The sequence below is a fragment of the Kryptolebias marmoratus genome, linkage group LG3 (assembly GCF_001649575.2).
Source record: "Kryptolebias marmoratus isolate JLee-2015 linkage group LG3, ASM164957v2, whole genome shotgun sequence".
Classification (NCBI taxonomy): Eukaryota; Metazoa; Chordata; class Actinopteri; order Cyprinodontiformes; family Rivulidae; genus Kryptolebias; species Kryptolebias marmoratus.
Window position 1 is genome coordinate 26,792,137 of NC_051432.1, and position 26,849 is coordinate 26,818,985.

Here is a 26,849-nt window from a genome sequence, read left to right on the forward strand (position 1 = left end):
AGGCTCTTAAAGGGGAAACCTCTACTCCTTAGAAAACTCAAAATGGGCTATAACTTCAAAACAAAACAAAACAAAAATTAACAGTAATTAGATGATTATTGGATGTACATCTACAACTGATTACCTTTGGTAGTCAACCTGGTTTAAGGAGGCATCGACAGCTAATCAACATCATCCAACACAAATATTTCTGTAATTTAGTTAATTTTACAGATATTGAGCTAAAATTGTGTGTGGTAATAGTTGAAAGTCATCCCCAAAACATACTAGGATCACCTGAGACTGCACATACTGTTACTTTCAGGATTTGACTAAAGCGACGCTCATCTTAGTCCAAAAATCTGGCATGAAAGGCAGCATGTGATATTTCTTTCATTCTAACTGTTACAATAAGTTTCACATATCCTCAGATTTCACTGTTGAAATAAATTTGGTGAAGCTGCCAAATCTTTTGGCAATAAATAAGTGATATGGTCCATAGAAACAAAACCTCTAAAGCCATGATGTGAGTCACTAAAAACAGCATAAATCCCATCTATCATCAAAAACTTTAATTTTATGACTACTCTATGTTTTGCCTACACTGCATGACTGGTTCACTGCTGTAAACTTCTTGGAAATGGCATTGGTTCCATTCCAAAGGTGCATAAGCCAGAAACGTTTACAGCATGTTTTTGTCCAAAGCTGTAGAGACTTTATGTGAGTTGTAGGTTATTTGCAAATGTTAGAATACATTTCATAGAAGGACATTGTTTGTAGTTCTTTGACATGAGGTGGCATAACAAATCAAAAATCTGAAAAGCCTCCACTTCTAAAGAGACTTTGGTAACTTAATTTTTATTGAAAGGTGAAGGTGGACAATAGTTTTTATATCTGTGTCTGTGTGTGGGGGTGTTTGGTTGTCTGTCTGTTGCAAAAGTATCTCATGAACCACTGAACAAATTTTTATGAAATTTGCAGAAAGTAATAAAAAGATGGACATCTACAACTGATTAACAGCCAAATAACCCTTAAAAACACCAAAAATGACTCAGTCAGTTGTACAGATATCAACCAAAGATTTTGCGTGGTAATAGCTAAGACTTATCCCCAACACATATTCTGAGCATGACATCTCATGATATCACAGAGATGATGCATGTGTCACTATTGTCGGTTTTAAAGGTTGTATTAGTGTTTGATTAGGGATTTCTTTTTATTTCAGAGGTTTTCAGTTGTTTTGTAATTAGTTTATTTTGTCTTTGTTTCCTCGTGTCTCAGCCTGTTTCTCTCAGCTCCCCTCAGTATTTAATTTCACAGCTTTGTTTCATCAGTTATTCAGCCCACCTGCCTATAATTCACCCATCTCAGTCTAAAGAAGCTCTTTGGGTTCACCTAATCTTGGTCAGATCTTTTTTGTACATATATGTTGTGTTCCTGAGGTTCTTCTTCATCGTTAGTTTTGTGGTTAATAAAGATTTTTTAGATTTCAACCTATCTGCTATGCATTTGCCTGCCATCTTGGGTTCTCTTTTTCATTATCCTGACAGCATAAACGTTTTTACACAACAAAATAAAATGATCTGTTTAAAACTCTGGTATGAAGGGCAACAAATGATATGCATTCCTTCAAGGAATGCCTTCTTATTACATTTTTATTTGAAAGTGAAGAAATTTAAATTTAAATCAAGAAGATGGAATAAAAAAAGAACCTGGAGTTAGTGATGAATGGAACAATGGGATCTTTGTTAGAACCTTTTTTTTTATTTGTTCTCTAGGCTGCAGACATAAATCAACACGCCTGCATGTCAGCTCCAGCTGTGAACTCATCCTCCTTTTAGTTTGGCTCCCATTTTATTTTTCATCTAATCTCCTTTCAGTTAACTTCTAAAGTCTTTAATATTTCTTCTGACACACCTATCTAAATCATCCATATGGCAAAAAAAAAAAAAAAATGATACACTGCTCATTGTCTTGTGCAAATTTGTAAGATTGTGTGCACATCTAATGCACAGTCCTACATGGAACTATGATAAACAATAGAAAATACTATAAAAAAGCAGTGGATTTAGGATTAGCCAACATTAGCAACAGTGCAGATGAAATCAGAGAGCGAGCGAGGAAATAAATATGGGATTATCAGGGATGTCACATACATGAACAGAAAATTGTGTCAGGCTCACATCAGATGTTGACTGTCACTGACACACGTTTGTAAAATACCAAATTCTGGATATTTACGTCCATGTTTCTGTAAGAAAACACACATATATGTGTCCAAAATTGACCAAATTTAAAAACAGGTCCACCTTAATGTGTGGTAATGTGAGTGAATGAGCGTGTGCAGAGCAGCAACAATTAGAGAGGAGACAAAATTCTGTCAGACAGATGATGGATTTAGATCCAAGAGAAGGGAGAAAAGATGGAGAGAGTTCGAGGGATGAGAGGAGGAGCGTCAGCAATGAGGGATATACCTCAGATTATGAGCTAGGGTCAGATGCTCCAGCAACAGATAAAGAGGCGAAGTGGACGGGACCAAGGCACAGAGAGGAAGAAGACAGCTTTGTGTATGCCAGCTGGACCGTAAAGATGACTGAGATGAAAAGTGCACCGTCCATGGACGTGTCAGAGAGCAAGCTGGTAAAGAAGGTCAGTGGATGCAGCTTCAATAATAATAATAATAATAATAATAATAATAATAATAATAATAATAATCGTAACATGTTTATTGCTGATGATGATGCCCTGACAGGCTCCTCATGCTGCACAGCAGCGGCACGTGGCTTGAACTAGTGCAGTCATTTTTTTTATTAAAACAGAGCAATAAAACATAGCAATTTTTAGAATTAAAATAAAACTGATTGATTCAGTTAATTAAGTGAGCTACTGTTGTAGCATTTTATGTTTCGTTTTATTTGAGTTTTTAAATAGACTTTAGTAAGTAAAATAAAAATCAGTTTATTTATCTATTTACATCAGAAATCAGCAGCAAAGTTTTTCAGGGGACAGAAACTTTCTGAGTAGACTCTATGGAGCAACTTTTGAATCAAGAAATAAGAAATACACAAATTATTATTATTATTATAGTAATAATAATAGCATGGTTGCTTAATGATGTTAATAATGTTTTAAAATAAAATTTAAAAATGCATGTGAAATATCCTTAAAAAATACCACTTAAACAGTCCAAACGGCACTTATCCTTTGGTTTTTCCATTGTTTTTGTTCTTCAGTAGTTTGTGGATGGGTTTGATGATCACTGATTTAGGCCCATGTTGGAAAGATGTATTTGCTAACAGCTGATTTTGGACTTCTTGCACACCTCTCTTCAGGGTTCCATCAAGAAGAAGATCGAATCATTCAGGCGATGGAGTTCAGCTAGCATCAAGAGGCCACCGAAGCCTAAAGCCAAGACCCTGAGCTTGTCCTCCCCTGATAGAGACCCTGGAGACCTCTGGCTGCCAGAGGGAGACAAGAGGAAGCTGCGTCCCATCGTTGATTCTGTCTTTGGGCAGGTAGGAGAGTGACTGGTACCCCAGTGCATCTCATGATGGTACTTTAACGTTTATGTTGAGTGGTTTACATGCTGACACTGAAATAAGCCCCATTAAGACTCACACAGCTTTTAATTAATCAGACGGCAGCTGAACGTATACGTGCCACGTCTAAAAATACACTCATGATGCTTTCACATGGCGTTCTGCGACAGTAATCTGAGCGGGTCAGTCCTGTTAACATATAAAATAAATATCAGGTTCAACATGGCACAAATCTGAACTGCTGCACTCATGTTAATGAACAGATAAGCACTGTAATGGTGGATTAATTTGGCTTCTGATCAGCTTTTCTGAGGAATTCAGCAGATTTGGTTTCAAATAAATATAAGACTTTCTGCCTTGATGGTTTTCTCTTGTGTTGAGTCACATCATCTGAGCTTAATAAGAAGAGAAACTTTAATTAAAAGTGTTAAAGTTGAACTCTGGCAGGACTTTTTTTTTTTTTTGCGATGATGCAACTTTCAATCTGACATTTCTTCCAGAGGTCCTACTGCAGAGATTGTCCTCAGCTCAAAATAGTGTAAAACATCAAGTTTTTCATTTGCATTAAACACAACTGTTCAATGATCTTAATTAATTTTTCCTGCTGATTTTATCTGTCACCGGTATGTTTTATTAAACTACTGGGAGTTCAGCACATCATGGTGTCATTCTGGGATTTGTGCGTCATCTTTACAAGTTTGGCAAACTTCAGAATGTGGAAAGGGAGTGAAGCAGAGGCATGGGAGTGCACACATTCTTCTTCCTCTTCTTCTTTCTGCTGTTCTCTCTTCAGGCGTTACCACAGTGACTCATCCTCATCCATCTAACTCTGTCCTCCCTCCATCTTCTCTCTAACTGCATCCATGTATCTCCTCTTTGTCTTTTTCGGGCAGCTGCATCTCTAACATCCTTCTACCAATATACTCACTGTCCCTCCTCTGCTCACGTCCAAACCTTCTCAGTCTGGCCTCTCTAACTTTATCTCCTAGCCCTTCAACCTGTGCTGGACCTCTGATGACCTCATTCCTAATCCTGTCCATCCTCGTCCCTCCCAAAGAGAACCTCAAAATCTTCAGCTCTGACACTTCCAGTTCTGCCTGGACTTTCTTCTTCACCTCTTTGCCACATTTCCCATTTTCCTGGACTCTAAGTCCTTGAAGTCCTGCACCTTTGTGACCTCTGCTCCTTGTAGCCTCACTGTTCCACCTGCCTCCCTCTCATTCACACAGGTACTCTGTTTCTACGGCTGACTTTCATTCCTTGTCTTTCAAGTGCATATCTCCACCTCTCCAGGTTCTCTTCCACCTGTTTCCTGTTCTCACCACAGATCACAATGTCCTCTACAAACATCGTAGTCCTCGGGGATTCCTGCCTGACCTCATCCGTTAGTCTGTCCATCATCAGAGCAAACAAGAAGGGGCTCACAGCCGATCCCTGATGCACTCCCACCTCCACACTGGAGCTATCTGTCCCTCCTACAGCTCACCTCACCTCTGTCCCACTGTCCTCATATATGTCCTGTACCAGTCTAATATACTTTTCTGCCACTCCAGACGTCCTCATACAACACCACAGCTCCTCCCTCGGCACCCTGTTATATGCTTTTTCTAAAAACTGAACACATTCTAAAGTTATACGTAACCAAATAAAGTTGGTAATTAAAACTTCTGAGTTTGATATTTCAGTAAACCAGAAAAAATAAATCATAATTAAATTTTTGAGGTTCAGCATGTTGAATGTAATTATATTTGTCATTCCACATATGCTGGGTTCCTCAGAGGGGATCTCTCAACCCTCAGCATAAATGGGAGGGAGTGAGATTTGCATGTTAATTCGGTTAGCACAAAAGGAGCAGCTCAGTAAAGTTTAAAAGCTTGGAACTCACTTTTTAGTTATCCTTAGCTATCCTCAGCAGTCACTGTGTGAGAGGCGGGGGACACCCTGGACAGGTCACAAGCCCATCACAGGGACACATAGAGACAAATGAGACGGCAAATGAGACAATTTACTCTCTCACTCACACTTAGTGACAATTTAGCTACCAATTACCCTAAAATGTACGCTTCTGGTCAGTGGGAGAGAACTGGACTCGCTGGAGAAAACCCATGCGTGCACGGGGAGAACATGTAAGCTCTACACAGAAAGGCTCCAGGCTGCATGAGAGGTGATATCAGACCTTTCTGTGAGGTGGCAGCTCTAACCACTACTCCACCATGCTTCTGTAACAAGTAACAACCATGCTCATGAGAGATTTTAGTGACAAAGTACAAAAATACTCAATTCAAACTTGCTTCATGGTAAATTAGTTCCACTTACAGATGGTAGTCCGGTGCAGTTGTTCTTGGTCTGGACCCCATTGTGGACCATAAAACACAAGGTGATCTCCAGAAATCGAACCCAACTTAAAAATAATTCATACCAGCCTATTTTTACTTTAATTTTTTACAACAAATAAAAGCAATAGTCATAAATAAAAAAGTACTATAATATGAGTTTAAGATATTTGTGTCATTATGGCCTTATGTATTTACTTTTTTTTCAATGTTTGTGTAGTTTAACCAAGGAATTTAGGGTCGGAAAGCTTTGCCATTGTTTGTTTTGGGGGTCAGAAGCTGAAAATCTTCAGAACTGCGGATTTAGGGTTGCATTGGGATGTGTTCGTTAGGACAAGGCCATAGTTTGAATTTTAGCTGCAACCTTTTTAATGTGGGGTTTGGGATGTTCTCTCTCAGAGACGTGGGTTTTCTCAAGAGACTCTGGTTTCCCACACACAGTCTAAAAACATGCCTGTTAGGCTAATTGGTGAATGTAAACGGACTTTGAGTTGAGTGTGTGTTGTATTTTGTCTTTGTTGGTCTGATGATAAATTGGCAAGCTGTCCAAGGTGAACCCTCCGAGTGCATCATTTTTGCTCAGTGTCTTGTTAGAGTTTATAAATCGTTTTTTATTATTATTTTTTGAGTTATTCTTTGGTCTTTATTTTACCCTTTGGTGTTGAATCTTGTGATTCGGTTAAGATCACTGTGGATTTTGTTCCATGTTCTGTATTTTTCCCTTGTCCTGATTTCAGTAAGACTGCCCTCTCACCTGGTGCTCATTTACAAATCAGCACACCTGACCCTAGTTTGCTTTTAAATCCCTCAGCATAAATACACTCTGGTTCCCTTTTCATTGTTTTTTCTTTATGGCTTCCTGTCCTCTCTTGGTTTCATTTAGGTGTGTTGCTTCAGCAGCAGTTTCTAATATTTGTTTTTTGATGCTCTGGTTTTTGTTTTTGGTCCTAATCCAATTTATTTTCTTTCAAATAAATTGGATTAAAATCTTAAACCAGTCAGCGTCCTGCTTCTTTTGTCCTGCATGTAGATTCTCCCACAGTCATCATCCACTGACTTCATAACATAAAATAGAGAAAAATCTTTTATATTTTTTCTCTATTATTCAAAGATCCACTAAGTGTTTTTATATTTTGCTAGTAGATCCAGAACTAAGGATCTGTCCCTCTTTATTTGTGTAGAAATTTTTATTTTCTTCACTTTTAATGATGGCTGACTCATCAAATCCAAACTTATGACGCTGCAGTGTTGAGTGCAAACACATCACATGAACGGCCTGTGGGGGGAAAAATGTTTAAATGACTTATGAAAAGGTCCAGGTTATAAAAACGAAAGTAAAATTACAATATTTATACTGAATGGTCAACAGATTCAAACTTTTGGGGGGTATTGTTACTATAAGACGTAAAATTATCTCTAAAAATTAATTTTAAAAATTATTATTAAAGTAGTATCATTAAATATTACTGCTAATGGTTCAGAATAACCAGTAACATGGGATTCATTTTTATATACAGTATTTTGACATTCTAGGCTAATTTTACATCTAGTTTTGTACAAATGTTTTAAACCACCCATCATTCTTTTATATTTTTCTTAAAAAGAATCTGACTTTTTTTAGTCTTTTAAAATGTTGTTTTTAATAACAGTTCATCAAATTTTCTGAGGATCTTTCAAAGGTTCTGTTTTGAACTTCAGCAGCTTTTTTCATTCAGTTTTCTGTGCAGTCTTTGTACTCAACCATGACTTCACTGTGGAGTATGTCCTTTAGAAACAATGTACAGAGGAACCTGAACAATGACAGGAAGCACCTCCCGACCCTCCCTCCCTCACGTCTCCCACAAAAAGAAAACCAAAAACTGTCTACAGCAGACGATCGCTGTCTGAAAGTCACGTTTTACAGCAAAGACCTGAAACAGGATCTGAGTTGTGTTATCCTTCAGCTGATCATCTGCTGTGTCTCAAGGTTTCAGTTAACACATCTTTGAGTGTGTATGTTTATGTATATATTTATATACATACTGTTATGGCTGCTATCAGTTTTACTGGTCTGTTTTAGGGCTGCTCCTATTGATTATTTTGGTAGTTGACTAATCGGCCAAGTTTGTTAATTACCCGACTAGTCAACAATCATTTTAGTTACTCTCTGCTTCCTTTGGGTGCACCTCCTGTTCTGGGCTCCAGTTCTTGTTTTACCTCACCTGCTTTAATCTGCCCACCTGTGAATTTCCCATCTCTGCATTAATGTAATAAAACGCTCCATAGCAAATTAAAATAATAACCTGTGAAACATCTGAATCTGAAACTCCCTGTCATTCATTTAGTGCTCATAATAGGCCATGTTGGCAAACGTAACTGAATGTTTGCTTAATTATCATCCATGGGACCTTGTTTAAACCAATGTAAATTTTATTGTACAAACATTATTTTAAAAGGAGGAAAAATGACACTAACTTTACTTCTAAAGTACTTAAAGTTGCCATCTCCTCTCCAGGAAGGGGGTGCGGTGCATTGCAGGGGTTATACCATGGAAAACAAGCTCTGCTTTGCACAATCTGTCTTGAACTTTTTGTTAATTTTCAGTGAAATACTCTCACACCTTTGCATGTCTCTGTTTTGATTTTTATCAGTCTCCTAAAGCTGTCAGTATTTTCCTCACATTCTTTTTTGTTAGTAGACTGTGTGCAGTCTTGACAAACAATAAAGACGACCCTTCACCCGGATGTTCTGATCATGCATTGCAGTTACAAAAGCAGATTACAGTGCATGGATCAGTATGACCACAGCTGTCTATTAATAGCTCTTTATACGACAAAAAAAGTATTTAACAATCTTTTTGTCATTGTCTATGGTGACTAATTGTTGCAGCCCAGTCTGTCTGTGTTCCGACCCTCACCTATAGTCGGAAAGAATGAGATTCCAGATACATGCAGCTGAAATGAGCTTCATTTGTGGATGGGTGGATGGGCTCAGCTTTGGAGATAATGTGAGGAGCTCCGCCATCCTGGGGGAGCTCGGAGTAGAGCCTCAATTCCTCCTTATCATAAAGAGTCAGCTGAGGTGGTTCAGGCATCCATTTAGGATCCTCCTGGGCACCTCCCTCACCTCCCCGGGCATGTCCCAATGGGAGAAGACCCAGGGGCAGACCCAGAACTCACTGGAGGGATCTTTTATTCTCTCTGGCTTGGGGAACACTTTGGTTTCCCCCAGTAGGATCTGGGGAGTGTCAGCAGACAGAAAGAGAAAGAAAATAAAAGGATGTCTGTTATGTGTCGACACAACACTGGTTTGTCTCTTGAGCTTAGGAGACGGTTTTTATGCCTGAATAGGTTCGAAGGTCAGAATTGAGTAGCTTAAACACACAACTAGAAAACATTCTGAAACAAAAAGGTCTGGTATTGGATTGAAAATGAGTAAAATAAAATGCAGGAAAAGTTCAACTTTTTAAAAACTTTCAGAAAGCTTAGAGAATTCCTGATCGAGATCAAGACTGGAAGAAGGTTTATTTCCTGGAAGCAAAATATGAAAAAAATGAGATGACTTCAGAATTTGGCACATGAACTTAAGAGGTGCCAAATTATTTGTAAAACAAAACAAACTTTCTAACCTTTCAGGGTTTCAAATATCTGAATTTTTGCACCAGGTTTACTTGTGTAATTTAATAGAAGGTATATCTAAGTAAGTATATATAAGTTGTTTTTTAAACACACCTGAACAAGTCACTTCTTAAAATTAGGCCCAAAGCTGACTGTCAGCATCATATCCTCGCTCTCAGGACGTGCAGGATGCAAAGCTGCTTCTGAGGCCAAACGAGTCATCGTTAGATAAAAATAAGTATTGGTTTTTGATTGTTTTCCTGCATAAAAACACAAAATCTGTTATCATAACAAACTGTTTAACCATATATCTGTTCCAAGTTTTTACAACCTTAATTTTTCTTGTTTAAGTTCAGCTTTCTTTGTCTTTCTTTTTTTTTTTACAACAGAGCACTAACAGACTGGACTACATTTTACCAAAATAACTTAAAGCTGTCAAAAAGGAATCTTGATTTTTGTTCTGTTTGAAATCCAAGACCTATTGCTCCGGCAATCACTGAGAATGTTGTGTCTGACATGTTTTTATTAGACATGTGACATTAAAGAGGAGCAAGCAAGATTAAGAGTAATTACGAAAAGGCTTAAGCCGTCATTGTAGTTGACATCGGATTCAGGATGTCCCTTTGAGCTATTTGCCTAAAAACATGTCAAAACATTCATCAAAATCCTGCTAAGAAGAAATACACAGGCTTTTTTTTTTCTTTTTACCCGGCTCTCATTGTACAGATTAACAACAGATGGAGAGAATAATGAGAAACTGGAGAAAGAGCGGGCCGGGATGAGGGATTGATGGCTGAACATCATAAAGAAACAGAAGAGATTTGGGTGCGACGTAAAGACAGATTAGAGCGCAGATGAGTGTTTTTATGCTACAGAGGAAAGAGCTAAGGAACATGATGAGGTTTAGCACAATCACAACTCAGACGAGCTGTCGGGAAACAAAATACAGCACAGAGGATTGAGCTCACACTCATTTCAAGTTCAAAAACTTCCTTCTGATGCCTGCAGTCAATGTTGCAAATTTCCTTTCCTTTGCCATCTTTGAACAAATTAAAAGTGATTTAAAAAGCAACTTTTAAGATTAAAATAAATGCACTGATGTTTAAATTATTGGTTAGGTGAGTGTCAGTAGGGAGTCATATCATGGAAGCCTTGTCTTGACAAAAGACAACACATCTTTACTTTTTTCTGAAAACTCAGTTAAGAAAATAAAAGCTTTATTAATTAGAGACTTTATGAACAGCAGGACATTAAACTCCAAATGCATGAATACGTTTTGCTAAATAAACTTCACAGCAAAGATGTTTGTAGAAAATGCAGACAGCGCAATCAGGGCATGTCGATAAAAACAGGAACAGATTTCATGAACAGATTTAAAAGTGGGTTAGTTGATGCGCCATTATGACTGCGACGCTGTGAGCAGCAACAGTTGTTCTCCATACTGGTGGATCTAGAGATAAAGAACACGTGATCCAGACTTTTCTGTGACATTCAGTCTACATTTATCCCTTCATGCTATTTTCTGAGGAGAGTCTCTAATCCATAGGACCTCTGAGACCTTAAAAGGAACTCAAATCTAACCTTTACGTCACGTGAAAATGCAACAACAAAGTCTGGACAGGTGCAAAAGGCATTATCCTCTGTTTGATAGCGAGTAGGTGGGCGAGAATGAGAGCAGGGAATGTGGGACAATCCAGACAGCTCTGTGTGGTTCAAGTAAAAAAATAAAATGATGTCAGGTTAAATGAAAATCCTTTATTGACTAAAGCAGCAACTGTTGACACAGATAGTGTGATTTTAATCTCCTGTATGTTCATGTCTGTTTAATGGTAGTTTGTAACACGTTTGCTGTTTAACTCTGTTTCTTTGAAGGGGATCTCGTTTTATTTCTATTAAAAAGAAGCTAAACAAATTAATAAATTAAAAATATTACTAGTTTTGTCTTAAATAACCCTCCTGCTGTCAACGGGTCAAAATGACCTCAGAGGAATCCGTTTTTAAGCTTCAAGGGTCATTTTGATCCAAAGGCTGCAAAGCAAATTTGACTTTAAACAATGATTAGTTACAAATATAAGAAGCTAAGATCAACTCATAATGAGACCCAGTACGTAACTGGAACTTACTTAATACCTAATGTGTACCTGGTACCTACAGAACTGGGCCATATTATGAAATATCCCTGTATTTACAGCATACTGACCGTAAAAAATGTGTAAATTGTATAAGAAGTGTAAATAGAACCATAAGCAAAAAATACGAAAGCTGCTGACAGTACCTCATTATGGTCACCATGACCACACACTTGTATCTCTCACTCCCTGACTGCCACGTTAATGAGAGGTGGACAAAAGCAAAAAAATAAGCTTTAAACAAACAGTTGCTGTGCAAAAACTATAAGAAAGAGCTTAAACTCTTTAACCTCGTATGGCAGAAGAATCTGACTGTCACACGTCCATTTTTATTTGTCTATACTGTTTTATGTGCGTGCTATGATAAGATAAGATAAAATATCCTTCCCTTACAGTGTTAAAAGAAAAGCCAGAGCTGAATAACAGCATGGTGGTCAATTAAGGCCTGGGTAAGCACTCTACTTTCTAGGAGGATCTGAGAGAAAAGTCTTACAGCAGTTAGAGACACACTGGGTGAACGAGGACAAAAATACTTACACTTTGACCTATAATTTGTAGATGTATTAAAACAAGTTATGGGAGTAATATGAGTTTGTTTCAAAAGGATTTTAAAAGTTTTGAGATTTTTGAAAGTTAGTTTGTGACATCATCAACTGTCAGAATTCTGTAAAAATCATGAATCTTAAACTGTGACTGTGTAAGAACCATAAAGAGATATTAAAAATGCCAGTTTGGGCATATAAAGTCCAAGTTTTTGTGACTTGCTTAAACTTTGAATGATCTTTCTGCTGTGAAGCACGTCTGAGCTCCTGAGTTCAAAATAGGACTGAGTTTTCTCACGGGTTTCGTCAAATTCCCATTAATCTCATTATCTATTCCTTTGCAGTTTATGTCTGTGTTGTGTAATGAACCACAACCGACAGTCACAGCCCAATATTCCCGATCAAAACACACATTTTGCAGTGTAATTTGCATATCTTGTTTCAAAGCTGCACAATGAAATACAGGATAGAACAGGATAAGGTGGCGACTGCTTCAATGCTTATAGCCTGACAGCCTTAATGAGCGGAGGTCGTGGCTCTGCAGAAGGTTGCTGATTATGTGAATGGATGTTAAACTGTTCCCAAAGACTGAATGAAGAGATGAGCTCTTTATGCTGCTTTTAGAGTACTGACATCAAACAGGATCAGTGCACATCAGTTAAAAGTGTTCTCATCAGTCTTTAATGCACCAGGATTATATTTCCAGCCTTAAATGAGATGCTGATTGAGACGGGGATTCTGTGCAGGCTGCTACATGAGCTCCGAGACTAAATTTGATTATGATTCCTAACCTTCAGTTTTCTGTTGTTATTACTAATAGAATGAGGAGTCTTCATGGTTTAATTTAGAGATGGCTTTGTTTGGTTGGTATAAACAGTAAATGTATGTTTGTGTGTCAGCGTGCTTTTCATATGAACACAAACAATCTCAGCCAAAATGATTGACCCGAACTACAGAAAAGCTATTAGCATCACATGACATGTAAAATCCTGACTTTTGGAAATTGTCCATCATGTATTTTTTTATTTATTTATTTTCTGCCCCAGCTCTGGGTTTTCTGTTGGTCAATCTTCTGTCCATGTTTTTTAGGCATCTGTTACTGTTGTTGAGGGATGGAGCCCAAATTCTCACCCAGCTGCTTTGTTTTGGCTTTTCTGACTGAAAAGCTTTGTGTTCAAGCCAAGCTGTTGCCCATGCTTGTAGGTCCTTTTTTGTTTTGTTTTTCAGAGGGACAAAGCAAGTTTCTCACTTGTTTATGATTTTTGCCTCATTCCATTTTAAATGAGCTTTGGTCCACAGAAGACAAACATTTTGAGTTTTGTACCAATAACACAATTTAAGAATGTTGAGTCAGGACCATGTTTCCCTCAGTGAAGCATCTCCTCTTCTCCTATCATCAGTCTGTAAACATCTGAACCTGAGGAGAGCAGCTGTTGAATGTTGTTCCATCCTGTCTGTAGAGGATTCTAGCTGTTCAACAGTCCTGGATGGGAGCAGATGTTGTTCTAAAACCTGTAGTTACTTTTCTACTTTGATGGTACCTTTCCAGATGTGTAAGCTGCCCCATGCCAGAGGCATTAATGCACCCCCATACCATCAGAGAGGCAGACTGGATGGTTTGGACCTGTCTGACCTCAGAACAGTTCTCCTCTTTGGTCCAGAGAAGACGGCAGTGTTTCTGGATGGTGTTCACATCTGGCTTCTTCTTTGCCTGATAGAGCTTTAAGCAGCATTTGTGGACGCCACGGTGAGCTGTGTTTACAGACGACGCTCTGTGGAAATGTTCCTGAGCAGAACAGAACCAGAACCTGGTTTTAATAAAGGCCAGAAGATCCCCAACATCCAGCCTTGACCTTTGACCTCAGAGTTTTCTGTAGATTCTTCACATCTTTTGATGATATTATGGACAGTAGATAATGGGAAGTTTAAATCCTCCCAATGTTTAGCTGAGGAACTTTATTCTGCAAATGTTCAGTAGTTTTAGATGCAGTTTTTTGAAACCTTTGCCCATCTTTTATTTTAAACAACATGCCGCCCTTTTTCAGAATTGGCCCTGTGTAACTTAAAGTCATTGCTCCAGTATAACTGAAAGTAAGTGAGAACAAAGCTGGGAAAGCCCTGAGGTTACTGTGGTTTCAGTTTTTTTTATCAATTTCCAGGCAGATCAGTGGTCTAGGAACATACTATTACATAACTAAGGTTTCATTGATTCAAATCCTTTCATGTCTTCTCATTATTTTTTTTGTTCTCTCTGCTGAAAAGATTTTTTGTTCTCTGTAATTCTCTTGTGTTCTTAGAAATCTCTGTCCCCCTGCACAGACAGACTGACTTGGTGATTTAAAGCACCATGTTTGACGTCAGATTAACACATTCACATTGTCTGCCTTGTCCCGTTCATATATTGGACTGGTGCATTCAAGAAAGACAGGACACTGACACCTGGTGGCCATGCATGAGAACTACAACTTAGTACATGTTCATCCTTCAGCTGTGAAAAGGCTGACCTTTGCTGCCCTCTGCTGGTCAGACTGAGGTAAAACTTTACAAAACCTACTCTTAAATAATATTTCTGCAAAATACATAAAACGGAAACTGTGTGGAGATCTGTTGTTAGTTACAACTCCAGAGGTGTAGCACCAAAAATGGCCAAAAGGGATCTAATATGTAAAGTGAAATAAAAAGAGCTGAAACAGAAGTGACTGTTGGTGAACAGAAAATGTGCTATTTCCTCTAAACTGTCCAGAGGATTAGTGCTGCAGTCTTACTCGTGTTAATCTCTGGCACACACACGGCATGAGTCTTAACAAAACACACATCAGTGTACAACATACACACACTTACACACACAGTAGATTATAACAGCTCTTATATTTGATAGATTAGTACAAATATTATTATACATACGTCTCATACGTTTTGGAGTGAAATTATTGAAGTATGCATCAGATATGAGTATTCTCATATATTTTAATTGCATAGTGTTTTAAAGATAACCTGTTTATTTTAAGAAAATCTAAACTTTTTGACATTTTAAAGTAAACGTTTAGGAAAAAATTAAACTGATTTTTAGTTGTATTTATTTATGTCACGTTAGAAGACAGAAGGTAAGAAGACACCATCTTTCTTTGCTACCTTTTGGTGGTTTTACATAAACTTTCTTTAATTAAGACCAAAGAAACAGACATAAAAAGGATAAAAATCAAAGTGAATCAAGGAAGAAACTAGAAATCAAGAGTAAGAATTTGGTCCAGGATCGACTGTTAGATATAAAGCTTCATCAGGTGACTTTTACAAATATAACTGAAAGTGCTTTTTTGTTGCTGCTCGTGAAAAACTGCCTCCGTTGTGGGTATTTTATTTTATAATTAAACAAAGGACTCAAAGAGTGACAGCTGAGAGTTTTACATACTTCAGAGAGCCTCACAATCAGGTTTTCTCTCTCTGAGTCACAAATATATTACTTATATTAACCTAGTTATCTCAATGACAAAACTAGGACAAGATTAGCCTCTTGAACAGACATTATCTTCACAGATGGACATGTTTTCATAACTCTGGTGGACATTTTGACTCCAAGCAAGGTCACTTCAGTTCTTTGCAGTTTTTGACCTCCATCCGAACATCAACAGTTAACGAAACTCTTATCTGTAAAACCTTGACATAAGTATTTCTCTTATTTGAAAGATAGTTTTATTTTCATTTTCCTCCATGTTAAATAATCATGAGGTAAAATAATTTACAAGTTACATTTGTATAAATCCAGGCAGTGTAAACAATACAAAACAGATGTTTACATGTCAAAGTTTCATGTATATTTTTAACCGTATTCATTTAACTAAAACAAAATCCTGTGTTTCCAACAGGCAAGAAACTTCAGCAATCATTAAAAGTATGATTTTATAAACCACAGAAAACAAAGTCTTTACCACATAAAACATTTCTATGAGATAAAACTTAATTGAATTGTTAATTGAGTTATTGTTTTGTGAAAAAAGAGGACACTCACTGGTGCAAACATTTTACACATTTTTTGATTTAAACTTATCAGAAACTCCCACTCAGTCTTATTGGAACAACACAGCTGGAGTCACAGCACTGAGAGTGCTTTTAAATCATCATATTGCAGATTAAAAAGATTTTATTCCACATTTAAGATTATTCAAGCACACCAAAAGCTGTTTGTGTTGGTGGTAGGATTGTTTATCGAAAAGGTGAGACTGGAATTAAACAGTATAAAGAGCAAAATCATTTCTCAAATATTTTAAGTAAATATTTTCTTCCTACAAACAAAAACACAATCAGTGCACATGAAATGTCTCAAAAGAAGCTTTGTCATTCCAGATTATCCCCACAGAGACCCGGCTCTGCACCTTTTTCTTTTCATTTAGGAAAAAATTTTCCATTCTCCACAACAAATGTCCTTTTTTGCTCTAGTATGAATGTTTGCGTGTTGGAAACGATCATAAACCCTTAAAGTCAATTTTAAATTCCCAGTTAAGATCACATGTGGGTGTTGGGATTCTGGAAAGATGCTGGAGTGAACCTGTTCAGGTCCAGAGATAAAATGAAAACTTGGAACTAGAAATTTTCTGATTGTGGAGCAAAAATCCAAACCACCACACTACCATGCAGCCTGTGCTGATCAAGAGGCTTTGCAATCGATTTATCTTCAGCATGAGGAAAAATATCATTACTAACCCTTCAGTTCTTAAAATCAACAAAGGTTAACAGTAAATATAACTTGTAGGTGATTTTTTTATTTGTTTGTTTTACTTTTTAGTCACCTATCTGTGAATTTACAGAAAATAAATCCCTTTATATCGACCTCATTCACCTTACAAATATAACTATCTCTTTAAGTTTAAACATCAACCACTTTTTATATTAAAAATAGATTATGTTGGAAATTATTACTAAAAGCTTATCTGTTTATAGTTAGTTTTTATTATATCATTCATATAAATTCAGTTATTCTTCTTTTTATGAGCCTTAAAAAGGGTCTGTCTGCATTTCTTCTATTTGCTGCCTCATTACTCTCATCGCCTGTCAGCACGGCTCTTACGCTCTAATCTGAAATTCCACGGATTAAACTGGCAGCCGACTCTCCATCCATAATTCTCCCATCCCCTCCCCCTTTTCATCTCATACACACAAACACAGAAACCCTCCGAGTTCTGCCAGAATGGTCATTTTGAGGCCATAAAGTCGATGTTTGAGAGGCAGAGAGGGAACAGTGGGTGGGGCAGGATTAGGTTTAGTTGGTCTAAATTCAAGAAATGACTTGGTGGGTGACAGATAATCAGGAGTGTGTGAGAAAGAAAGAGGGAGAGGGAGATAGAAAGGGAGGGGGAAATGGTTGAGTCCTGCAATCAGAGCCAGAGTCTGGCAGCAGCAAGTTGTTTCAGCCCAGATATGACCCCACCCGCCCCGTCAATCTCCTTCAGCCTGTTCACTCCACAATATCACACCAAACCTCTCCCGGCTCGCCAGGACAGCCCCGCAGTTTAGGAATTAATGTATCATCATATACCTGCTTTCCTTCTCAGTGGACGAGCAGGACCACATGTCCTGAGAGGAGGGGTGTTTGGTGGGGACGGAGCAAAAGGACACATTTAGCGTTTCCCTCTGGGTATTTGAAGGTGCTGCCTCTTGCGTGGGATGCACTGGATCCAGGATGGATTTGGGAGTTTTATGTGACGTTTGAGCAGAGGAACAGGAAAGGAAGAGGAGAAACCTGGGGAAAAGTGTTGGGACCACCGAGGAAGAAGGGGAGGTGGGGAGGAGACAGGGTGGGCTGCAGGGGATGGGAAACGTCAACAAGGCTTCTAAAAAGGACAGTAAAAGGAAAAAGGTAAGGAAGAAATTAAACAAACTGTTGAGGAATTAGGATAATTTTACAGTTAGCAGGCAATTTACAAGTTTCTTTTACTATATAATCTCAAAACAACAATAGCTTAAATTTTAATTTACAACTGAATTCTGAAAAAGTTGGAATGTTGTGTAAAATGTAAATAAATACTGAATGCTATGATTTTCAAACCTGGTACACAAAAAGGGCCTAGTTAACATATCAGAGGATGAAACCTAGAAATTCTACTTTTTTACAGAAAAGAAAAGCCTATCTTACATTTTATGGCAGCAACGCATCTCCAAAAAGTTGGAACTGGGGCAGCAAGAAGGCTGTAAAACTGTGTGACACAAAAAAGAAACAGCTGAAAAATCGTTTTGTAATGAATTAAATTAATTAACAACAGGTCAGTAAGAAGAAGGGGTATAAAAATATTTCTCAGACATAAAGATGGGTTCACTAATCTGCCAAGGACTCCATCTAAAGCTAGTGGAACTTTTTCAGAATAATCTTCCTCAGTGGAATATTGGGAAGATTTAGGACGTCCCATCATCTACAGTTCATGATAAGTTGAAAAGGTGTGAAGAATTTGTAGAAACCTCTCAGGTCAAAGGTCAAGGCTGGATGTTGGTGATCAGGTTCTGGTTCTGTTCCGCTCAGGAACACTTCCACAGATCATCGTCTGTAAACACAGTTCACCATGCCATCCACAAATGCTGCTTAAAGCTCTATCAGGCAAAGAAGGAGCCAGATGTGAACAGATGTGTCTCCTCTGGACCAAAGAGGAGAACTGTTCTGAGGTCAGACGGGTCCAAACCATCCAGCCTGCCTCTCTGATGGGATGGGGGTGCATTAGTGGAGCTTACACATCTGGAAAGGCTCTATCAATGTAGAAAAGTGTCTCCAGGTTTTAGAACATCATCTGCTCCCATCCAGGACTGTTGAACAGTTAGAATCCTCTACAGACAGAATGGGACAACATTCCCTCTAAAACCTCCAGCAGCTGCTCTCCTCAGGTCCAGATGTTTACAGACTGATGGTAGAAGAAGAGGAGATGCTTCATGGAGGGAAACATGGACCTGAAACAACTTTTGTGGAATGTGTTGCTGCCACAAACTCAAAATGACTTTATTTCCAAAAGTTGGTACAAGCTGATATTTTTACTATGTTCCATTATGAATAAAATATGGATTTATGAACTTTGCAAATCCATTGTTTTCTGATTTTATTTACATTTTACACAACTCCTCAGCTTCCTCAGAATTGGGTTTTATGAGTGCCAAATTTATGCACTAACTTGTTATTTACCAATCCAGTTTTGTTGCAGTTAACGCCTTCAGAGTATTTATGTTTCATAATCCGACTGGTTCCTTTCATCCAAGGAGACATCACCTGTAAACCAAGGTGGGGCCCCGTTGGCCACTGCCATGCTGGGGTCTCTGGGTGGTGCAGGGGAGTTGGACTCAGAGGATGAGGAGGAGGAGGAAGGAGGGAGCAAGCGTCCATTTGATGACCCCCTGTGCACTCTGGTTAAGAACTGCAACATGCTGCACAACATTGTGGGGCCCGCTTGTATCTTCCTCAGACAGGGCTTCGCTCAAAGCCAGCTTGTATGTATGGCCTTCACCTGCACACGTATGACCTCTAACACGGGACAAAGAACACAGTTTACAGCCACAGCTGTCATGATAGTTCAGCTCTTTTTACTTTGAGCAAACAAACACTGAAATCAGTCATTCACTAAATTAAAAACCTAGCATTTCTTGAAGATACTGTATGTATATTGCCCTCCTTGTTTCATGCCAGACATTTAGACTGAGATCATCTTATGATTATATACATTTCAAACAACATTTCAAACAACATTTTGCACAATTTTATGCGATTTCTGAGCTCTTATGAGCTGCCAGTTTGTGTTGAATTATTAACTCAGTATCCAAAATTCATTGAGTTATAGTCCTTTTTGTGTTGGCCAATGTTATTTAGCTGTGGAGGCCATCTTGAATCAGGATGATTTCAGAAGTTAATCAGTTGGAGATATCCGTTCAGTTATTACTTTCTGAGAATTTCATGAAAATTTGTCTGGTGGTTCATGAGATATTTTGCTAAAAGGCGGTCAGGGTTGATTCCAACAGTTGGTCCCAAAGTTTTAAGCAAAACAAAGTGCAGTATATTTTAAATATATTTGGTACATTGAAACAATGAAGCAACGTGAGCAACTTTACTTTAGAACTTTAACACAGCAGCATTTAGTGTATTTAGTACAACCATGTTTTATAAAGGCTGTTGTTACTTTAATTGAGAAAATATGTTTGTTTGTTTTTTAAACTATTGTAAATGTACTTTCACTGCACAAAACTCCCACACACAGTCAGTAACTACCCAAGACTGTGCAGCTATTCGCAGCTGATTTCAGAAGTATATTTACTAAGTTGCTCTGCTTTGATTGTTGTTGTTTCGAGCAGCAGGCAGCCACCAGGTGAACTTCAGGAGCATTTAAACCTGCAACCTGCAGCTCCGGAGCTACATGTGGGCCTTCAGTGGGTCATTATAACTTTAACCAAACAGGATGTGAACCTCAGTCATTTCTAGATTTCAACTGACAACACGAAATGGTAGCTGTAGCAGTATAAATGTTCAATTTCTGGCAATATGTGCAGAGATTATCTAAAGCAGAATGACCCCAAAACAAGTATTTTGGGCTGCTTGTGTGAAGCAGATTGCTGCAAAAGCATAAAGGAGATTCAAAGACATCAAATTATGGTGTATTAATATCGGCATGCTATAACAAAGAGAAAAGAAATTAAAATTTGCTTCTAATAAAAGCCTTAAAACAGATTATTTAAAAAATGTTTGTGGCCTTTTTTAGTTCTTAGATCCTAAATAACCAATAAACTGCTTGATGTTAATTAGGGCATTACGGTACAAATAAATACTGTATTTACCTATAAGTAAGCTATTATTTTACACATTTCTAAACAAATATGAGAAAAAAACTAAATACAGCATATCTGCATTCAAATAAACATTCAAACCTTTCAGGAGTCGACTTAAAAAGGTCAGAAAATTCAAATACCTTAAAAGAAAAAGTACTCCATCATCTTTAACACATTGAGTTGTTTGTGTTTTGCAGAAAATATATTTTAAAATGTGCGTTTGATCTTATTTGAACTCACAAACGGAGGAAAGTAATAAGATCCCCTGACAGAGATTAGTTTCTGTAGGTTTTTCCTGGTTTTTAATCTTTCCTAAAACCCTTTTCCTGGATAAAATTATAAATGCTGCTTTCAGAGCACATCACGTTTGGGTTTCTTGCTCTTTTTGTGTTGTTTTTTTTTTTTTACTTTTAATAAGCAAAATCTTTCCCATTTAGTGAGTCCTCAAATGCAGCCGGGAACCCTCAGAGTCCACAGACAATAAAAATAGAAGAATGGTTTCATCTGTGGTGGAAACAGACTGACAGTGTTAATTAGTAATTACGTTATTTCAAACGGTGTCTCACGTGTTTGCTCGGCCTGTGCAGGTGTCCCTTCAAACAAAAGCCGGCCAAACGGCAGTTCAGATCCTGATGAAAATAAGCTGCAGATAGGGAAATCATAAACCGATAAGCCTCCATGATTTGTAATACAATTTAGGGCTGTAATCTCCCTGCCACTGCAGTGTGTCCCCAGCATTCTCTAATCCAGGCCCGTATTATTCCTGATGCTGATGTCGTGACCCCGGCAGAACAAAGAGTGAACAGACTCATCCTACCCCAACCTTTTATCCACAACGCCTGAAGCCAAGTCAGCTGCAAATGCAGATTCTCTTTATCTTTTAACTCGGCGTTGCTCCTTAGAGTCACTTATTAGACATTTTTATGAGATGAACTGATTTTTGACTCACTGATTGCTCTTTTTAGGATTTTGCAAAGATCATTGTAAACAGTGACAGATCTAGCCATTATAATTTTTATTTATTTTTTTCTTGGTGTGACAAAAGTGGGTCATGACGTTCCAGCGGAGGGGCAGAGTTTATTGTTGCAGGAAGAGTTTACTTTAAGACTAAATTCCATGCAGATGAATTACACAAAATGACATAAAGCACTTTTCCAAGCATTGTTTGTCATCAACTTCATTTTTTCACAGATTCATTTTCATTTTGTATTTACACAAACACACCCACAGACTTCTGGATTTTGTTTTTAATGTAATTTTTAAGAAATTCAAATCATTTTTCCCTTGAAACCATCTCAGCAAACAGAGGTACTCGGTGTACAAGTAGGTGTACAGGACATTTTCACAAAAATCTGGTTCCGTTTGAGGGCCAACCTCAGTCAATATTTAAAAGAACAAAAGAAGGAATAAATACAGTAAAATTTATGTTTTTTAGACAGTTTTTCTGAGTCGTGGTACCTCTCAGGACTGCACCAGGATTTAGTTGACAATCAGGAGGTCCTGAAACTGTTTCCTCCACTGGTGAAAAATCCCGGGCCATTTGTGCAAATGTTATTGACTTTCTGTGTTGCACAAAATGTACAAAATGATATAAACTATCCTACTAATAGGATGTCTGCTCGGGTGGCAAGATATTTTTTTACAGTGGCAGCTGCCACCCCGTGCCACCCCCTGGAACCACCTCTGATTGTAAAGATTTGGTTCTTTGGTTCCTCAGAACAGTGTCAGCTTTAACCATCAGCTTTATTGCACATGTGTGAACATGATATCCAGCAAAGATAATCAAGTTTTTGTGCATCTGGCAGTTTTTGCTTAATGTGGAGCATATTCACAGCGTGATTTTTTTCTGCAGTTGAGCTCAAAAAGGCTGAAAGGGTCAGTCAGATCAAAAACCCCATAATCCTGTTATAGGTGCACACATGGATGAACTAAAGCTTCATAGGAATGAAAAAAGGTGGAAAAAGCAGAAACACAGGAGGCTAAAGTGTTTCCAGATTTTTGGTTTTGTCAATGAGATATAATATGAAGCATAAATGTTGTTTTTTTCTTCTTTGTTCACGTTTTTTCTCCTCTCCACACAGGACAGAGATCTGCGACCAGAGGAAATGGAAGGTATGGAAATATCATAATTCTGATCCAAACCTTTTTTTTGTTCCGTCTCCTCCCTGAATAGCTTCTGTTTCAAACGTCCTGCTAAAAATTTCAGTTTATTCAACACGTCACTTCTTTAAATATATGAAAATTTCTTTTATTTTTAATTCTTCTGTGTAAGCTCAAAAGAGGGGATTATTTTTCAAAGCAAAATATAAATTTTCACACTTTAAGCACTCTTCAAATCCTCATAATCCTTAAGTCTGCTTCAAAGTTTTCTGCACATTAAAAAAAGGATTTTGAACCAACTGACACATTATTTAACTTTTAGGGGAATCATTTACTTAGTAAGTCTTGAGTTGATTATATTTAAACTATAGTTTGACTGTATCCAACACAAATACGGGGAAGATTTAAGTAAAACAATCACTTGTATTTATGGTAATAATGTATTTAAAGGAGGGCAACAAGCATTTAGTTTAATGTTTTTACATTCTAAGACTTATAGTCTTATAGTAAACTTTAATTAATTTATTTATTTCATTTGTTTATCTTTTATTAATTTCATGGATGCTGACTGGAGAAACTGTGAAACAAACCAATTTTTTATATTTTAAGTTTTTAAGTTTTATTTTTGTTGTTTTGAAACATCACTGCTGCAACATCTGAAGGTTTGTGCAAAAGCAAACTGTGTGTTTCATAAATTTATCCAAAATTGTACAATTATAAAAAAGTTGAAATAGGTTTTTTTATGACAATTTGCAGACTATGTAGTTTAGAGACTCATATATCCTTCAAGCTGGTTGACATGATTTTTGTTTTACAGATTGTTGCAACAAGTAAATATTAAGTCATTTAGGTGAAGCCAGTAAATCTGAATTTAAAACTATCTTGTGTGCTCATCCACATGGGATCCAATTCAGGGCCACTAGCATGAGCAGCTTAAAAACACTCTGACTGTAGCAGTTATCACAGTAAATATCCTCATTTCCAACAGAAAACTTGTAATAAACAGATTTTATGTTCTTACGCTTCCTGCCAACAGCAGGTTTCTCCGGCCAATTTCCATTTTTCATCGTGTTTTTCCTCTCTGCAGAACTGCGTGAGGCCTTCAGGGAGTTTGACAAAGACAAAGATGGCTTCATCAGCTACAAGGACCTGGGCGAGTGCATGAGGACTATGGGATACATGCCGACTGAGATGGAACTCATCGAGCTCAGCCAGCAGATCTGTGAGTCCATTAAACACAAACACAGAGAAAACACCTGCCTGATGATTGTCAGATGGCCCAAAGTGGTTCCATTTATCACCCTCAATATAAGATTCTTTAAAGAATATACTCCAAATATCACCGTCTCTTTGCTGGCTTATTTTAGGTGGTGGCAGAGTGGACTTTGAGGACTTTGTGGAGCTGATGGGTCCCAAAATGCTCGCCGAGACTGCAGATATGATCGGAGTCAAAGAGTTAAGGGACGCCTTCAGAGAGGTTTGCATTACTTATAGTACTTAAATTCACACCTTTTTATTTATTTTATTTTATACCAGAACTATTTTTCCTCTAAGTTTGACTCCGATGGCGATGGTCAGATCAGCCTTGGGGAGCTAAAAGAAGCCATGAAGAAGCTAATGGGGGAGCAGCTGAACCACCGTGAGATCGATGAGATCCTGCGAGACATCGACCTCAACGGAGACGGACAGGTGGACTTTGAAGGTTAGCAATCATCAAAAATACTTTCTCTGGAATGATTTTCCTTCAGGCAGATTTAATGAACTGTTGTCCGTGACTGGACAGTCTCACAGTATGGATCAGACCTGAAACTCGTGATTTTCTTTCTGACGTCAGCCTGATATAATTACCACAACAATGTTCACACGCTGCACGTATTAATAGACGCCGTTTCACAGATACGCATGTTTTTATGACGGCAGACATTCTGGTTCCAAAAACAAGATAAAACTGTGACATTATAATATTAACTCCTAACATTATCAACAGGCACTTATTCCTCATGTAAACTGGCAACCGCATGCTTAATATTTAAACATAACAGTGTTTTAGTTTTGTTTGTCTTTGTTTTTGCTCTAGTTTGCTGAAAAAATCTAGTCTTTGATTCAATCCTTCGTCTTAAGCATTCACATGCACGAGATAAACGGAGAACTTTGTTCATTCTTTATCAGCTGGAAGCTTGTCGGGGTATTTTCTGGGACATCTTGATAACGTGAAATGATTTTCCTTTTTCCACAGAGTTTGTGCGAATGATGTCTCGCTGACTCGTCAGCAAACCTCACTGCAGCAGACTGAGAACTGTTAAAGATCTTTTCTAATGTAAAAAAGCTCCCCGGTGTCTGTATTTTTTCATTTACTGTACCTCCATCACCTCTCAGGTATTAGAGTCCCTTTATTTTCTCAGAATTGTAAAAAAAAAATGTGCGTGATAAGAGATTATTTATTAAAGACTTCAGTGGCGTGGTATCGTGAGATGAACTCAAATGTGAACAAATGAAAATACGCAAAATGAAACATTTAAAAGTTAAAATCTGCACTGAATTATACTGTAAATCTGTATTTACATTTATTTTCCTGTTAGTTTTTAAATTTGCAACAAATTGTGTAAATTTCCAGCTAATTATATTTTCCAACTTTAGTCTGGTTTTAAATTGTATTATTGTTATTTTATTAATTTTTACATGTTAAACTTGAATGCAGTTGTTGGTTGTTAATGTGTGATAATTAAATATGAACAGACAGCAAATACTTTGTTAATAAGCTATTATTATTATTGATATTATGTGTATACTCAACTGTACAAACTCACATGCACTCATGCAATAAATAACTTTTTTTTCTTCATTTGTGGATTTTTACTTTTTATAATATCATTAATGTGAGCACATCCATTTTTATTATTGTTTTATAACAATGAATTGTTCACTGCTGCAGCTGCTAATGGAAATATTAATAATTTATTCTTGGTTCTTGATACATGCTTTGTTTGTGTTTGTTTTCTTTACCCCCCTGTTCCTGCAGGGCTGCTGGCGCCTGTCTCCAGCAGTCACTGTGCGAGAGGCGGGGGACACCTGGACAGGTCACAAGTCCATCACAGGGACACATAGAGACAAACAAGACAAACAACCATTCGCCCTCTCACTCACACATAGGGACAATTTAGAGTTACCAACGAACCTAACATGCATATTTTTGGTCTGTGGGAGGAAACTGGAGTACCTGGAGTGAACTCACGTCTGCACAAGGAGAACATGCACACTCCGCCCAGCCAGGAAGTGAACCTGCGACCTTCCTACTGTGAGGCAACAGCTTAACCACTATTCCTCTGTACCACCTTCCTCTTGTTTGTGCAAAATATAAAGTCTTTAAAAGAGTGTAAAAAGTCTCAGTTGTAAAATATTTGACTTATAGAAATACACTCTTTGACTCATTCACTAAAACTAAAAAACTCTGAATCTTTAAAGTTTATAAAGTTTTATCATGGACCCCCAGCTTTGGACCACCGAGTTCGGCCTCACAGTCGCTTGATTTTACCAGAAGGGGGCAACGCTGGTCAACACAGACACAGCTACAAGTCATGCGTTTCAACTTTTACACTCATTTCCTGAACAATAAATCTGGATATAAAACAAAATTTGTCTTTTTGGTTTTTTTTTTATTACAGATGCTTCTTCAAAGAACCAAAATTATCAATAAATCAACTCTTATTCATGCCTCGTTTCATTAACAGCAACTTAATATTGCTCAATTAATTTTAGAGAACAGGCATCCACTATATTAGCACACACCACTGAAGGCTGTGTGTTTGCAGTGTTAGCATAATATCTCATGAACAGCTGGACAAGTTTT

At 37.7% G+C, this 26,849-nt stretch overlaps 1 protein-coding gene across 2 annotated transcripts; it reads left to right on the top strand.

The window, feature by feature from the left end:
• Positions 1-2,119: 2,119 nt before the first annotated feature.
• On the top strand, positions 2,120-25,844 carry cabp2a (calcium binding protein 2a). 2 transcript variants are annotated; one of them, XM_017432421.3, is made up of 7 exons: positions 2,120-2,628; positions 3,312-3,494; positions 22,984-23,014; positions 24,090-24,224; positions 24,370-24,479; positions 24,557-24,704; positions 25,239-25,844. In XM_017432421.3, exons 1-7 carry the CDS (start codon positions 2,368-2,370, stop codon positions 25,262-25,264), a joined length of 894 nt encoding a protein of 297 aa, XP_017287910.1. In that variant the 5' UTR covers positions 2,120-2,367; the 3' UTR covers positions 25,265-25,844. The 2 variants fall into 2 exon arrangements, with proteins under 2 accessions (XP_017287910.1, XP_017287912.1); XM_017432423.3 differs by lacking the exons at positions 2,120-2,628; positions 3,312-3,494 and adding exons at positions 17,539-17,969; positions 19,349-19,576.
• Positions 25,845-26,849: the final 1,005 nt, after the last annotated feature.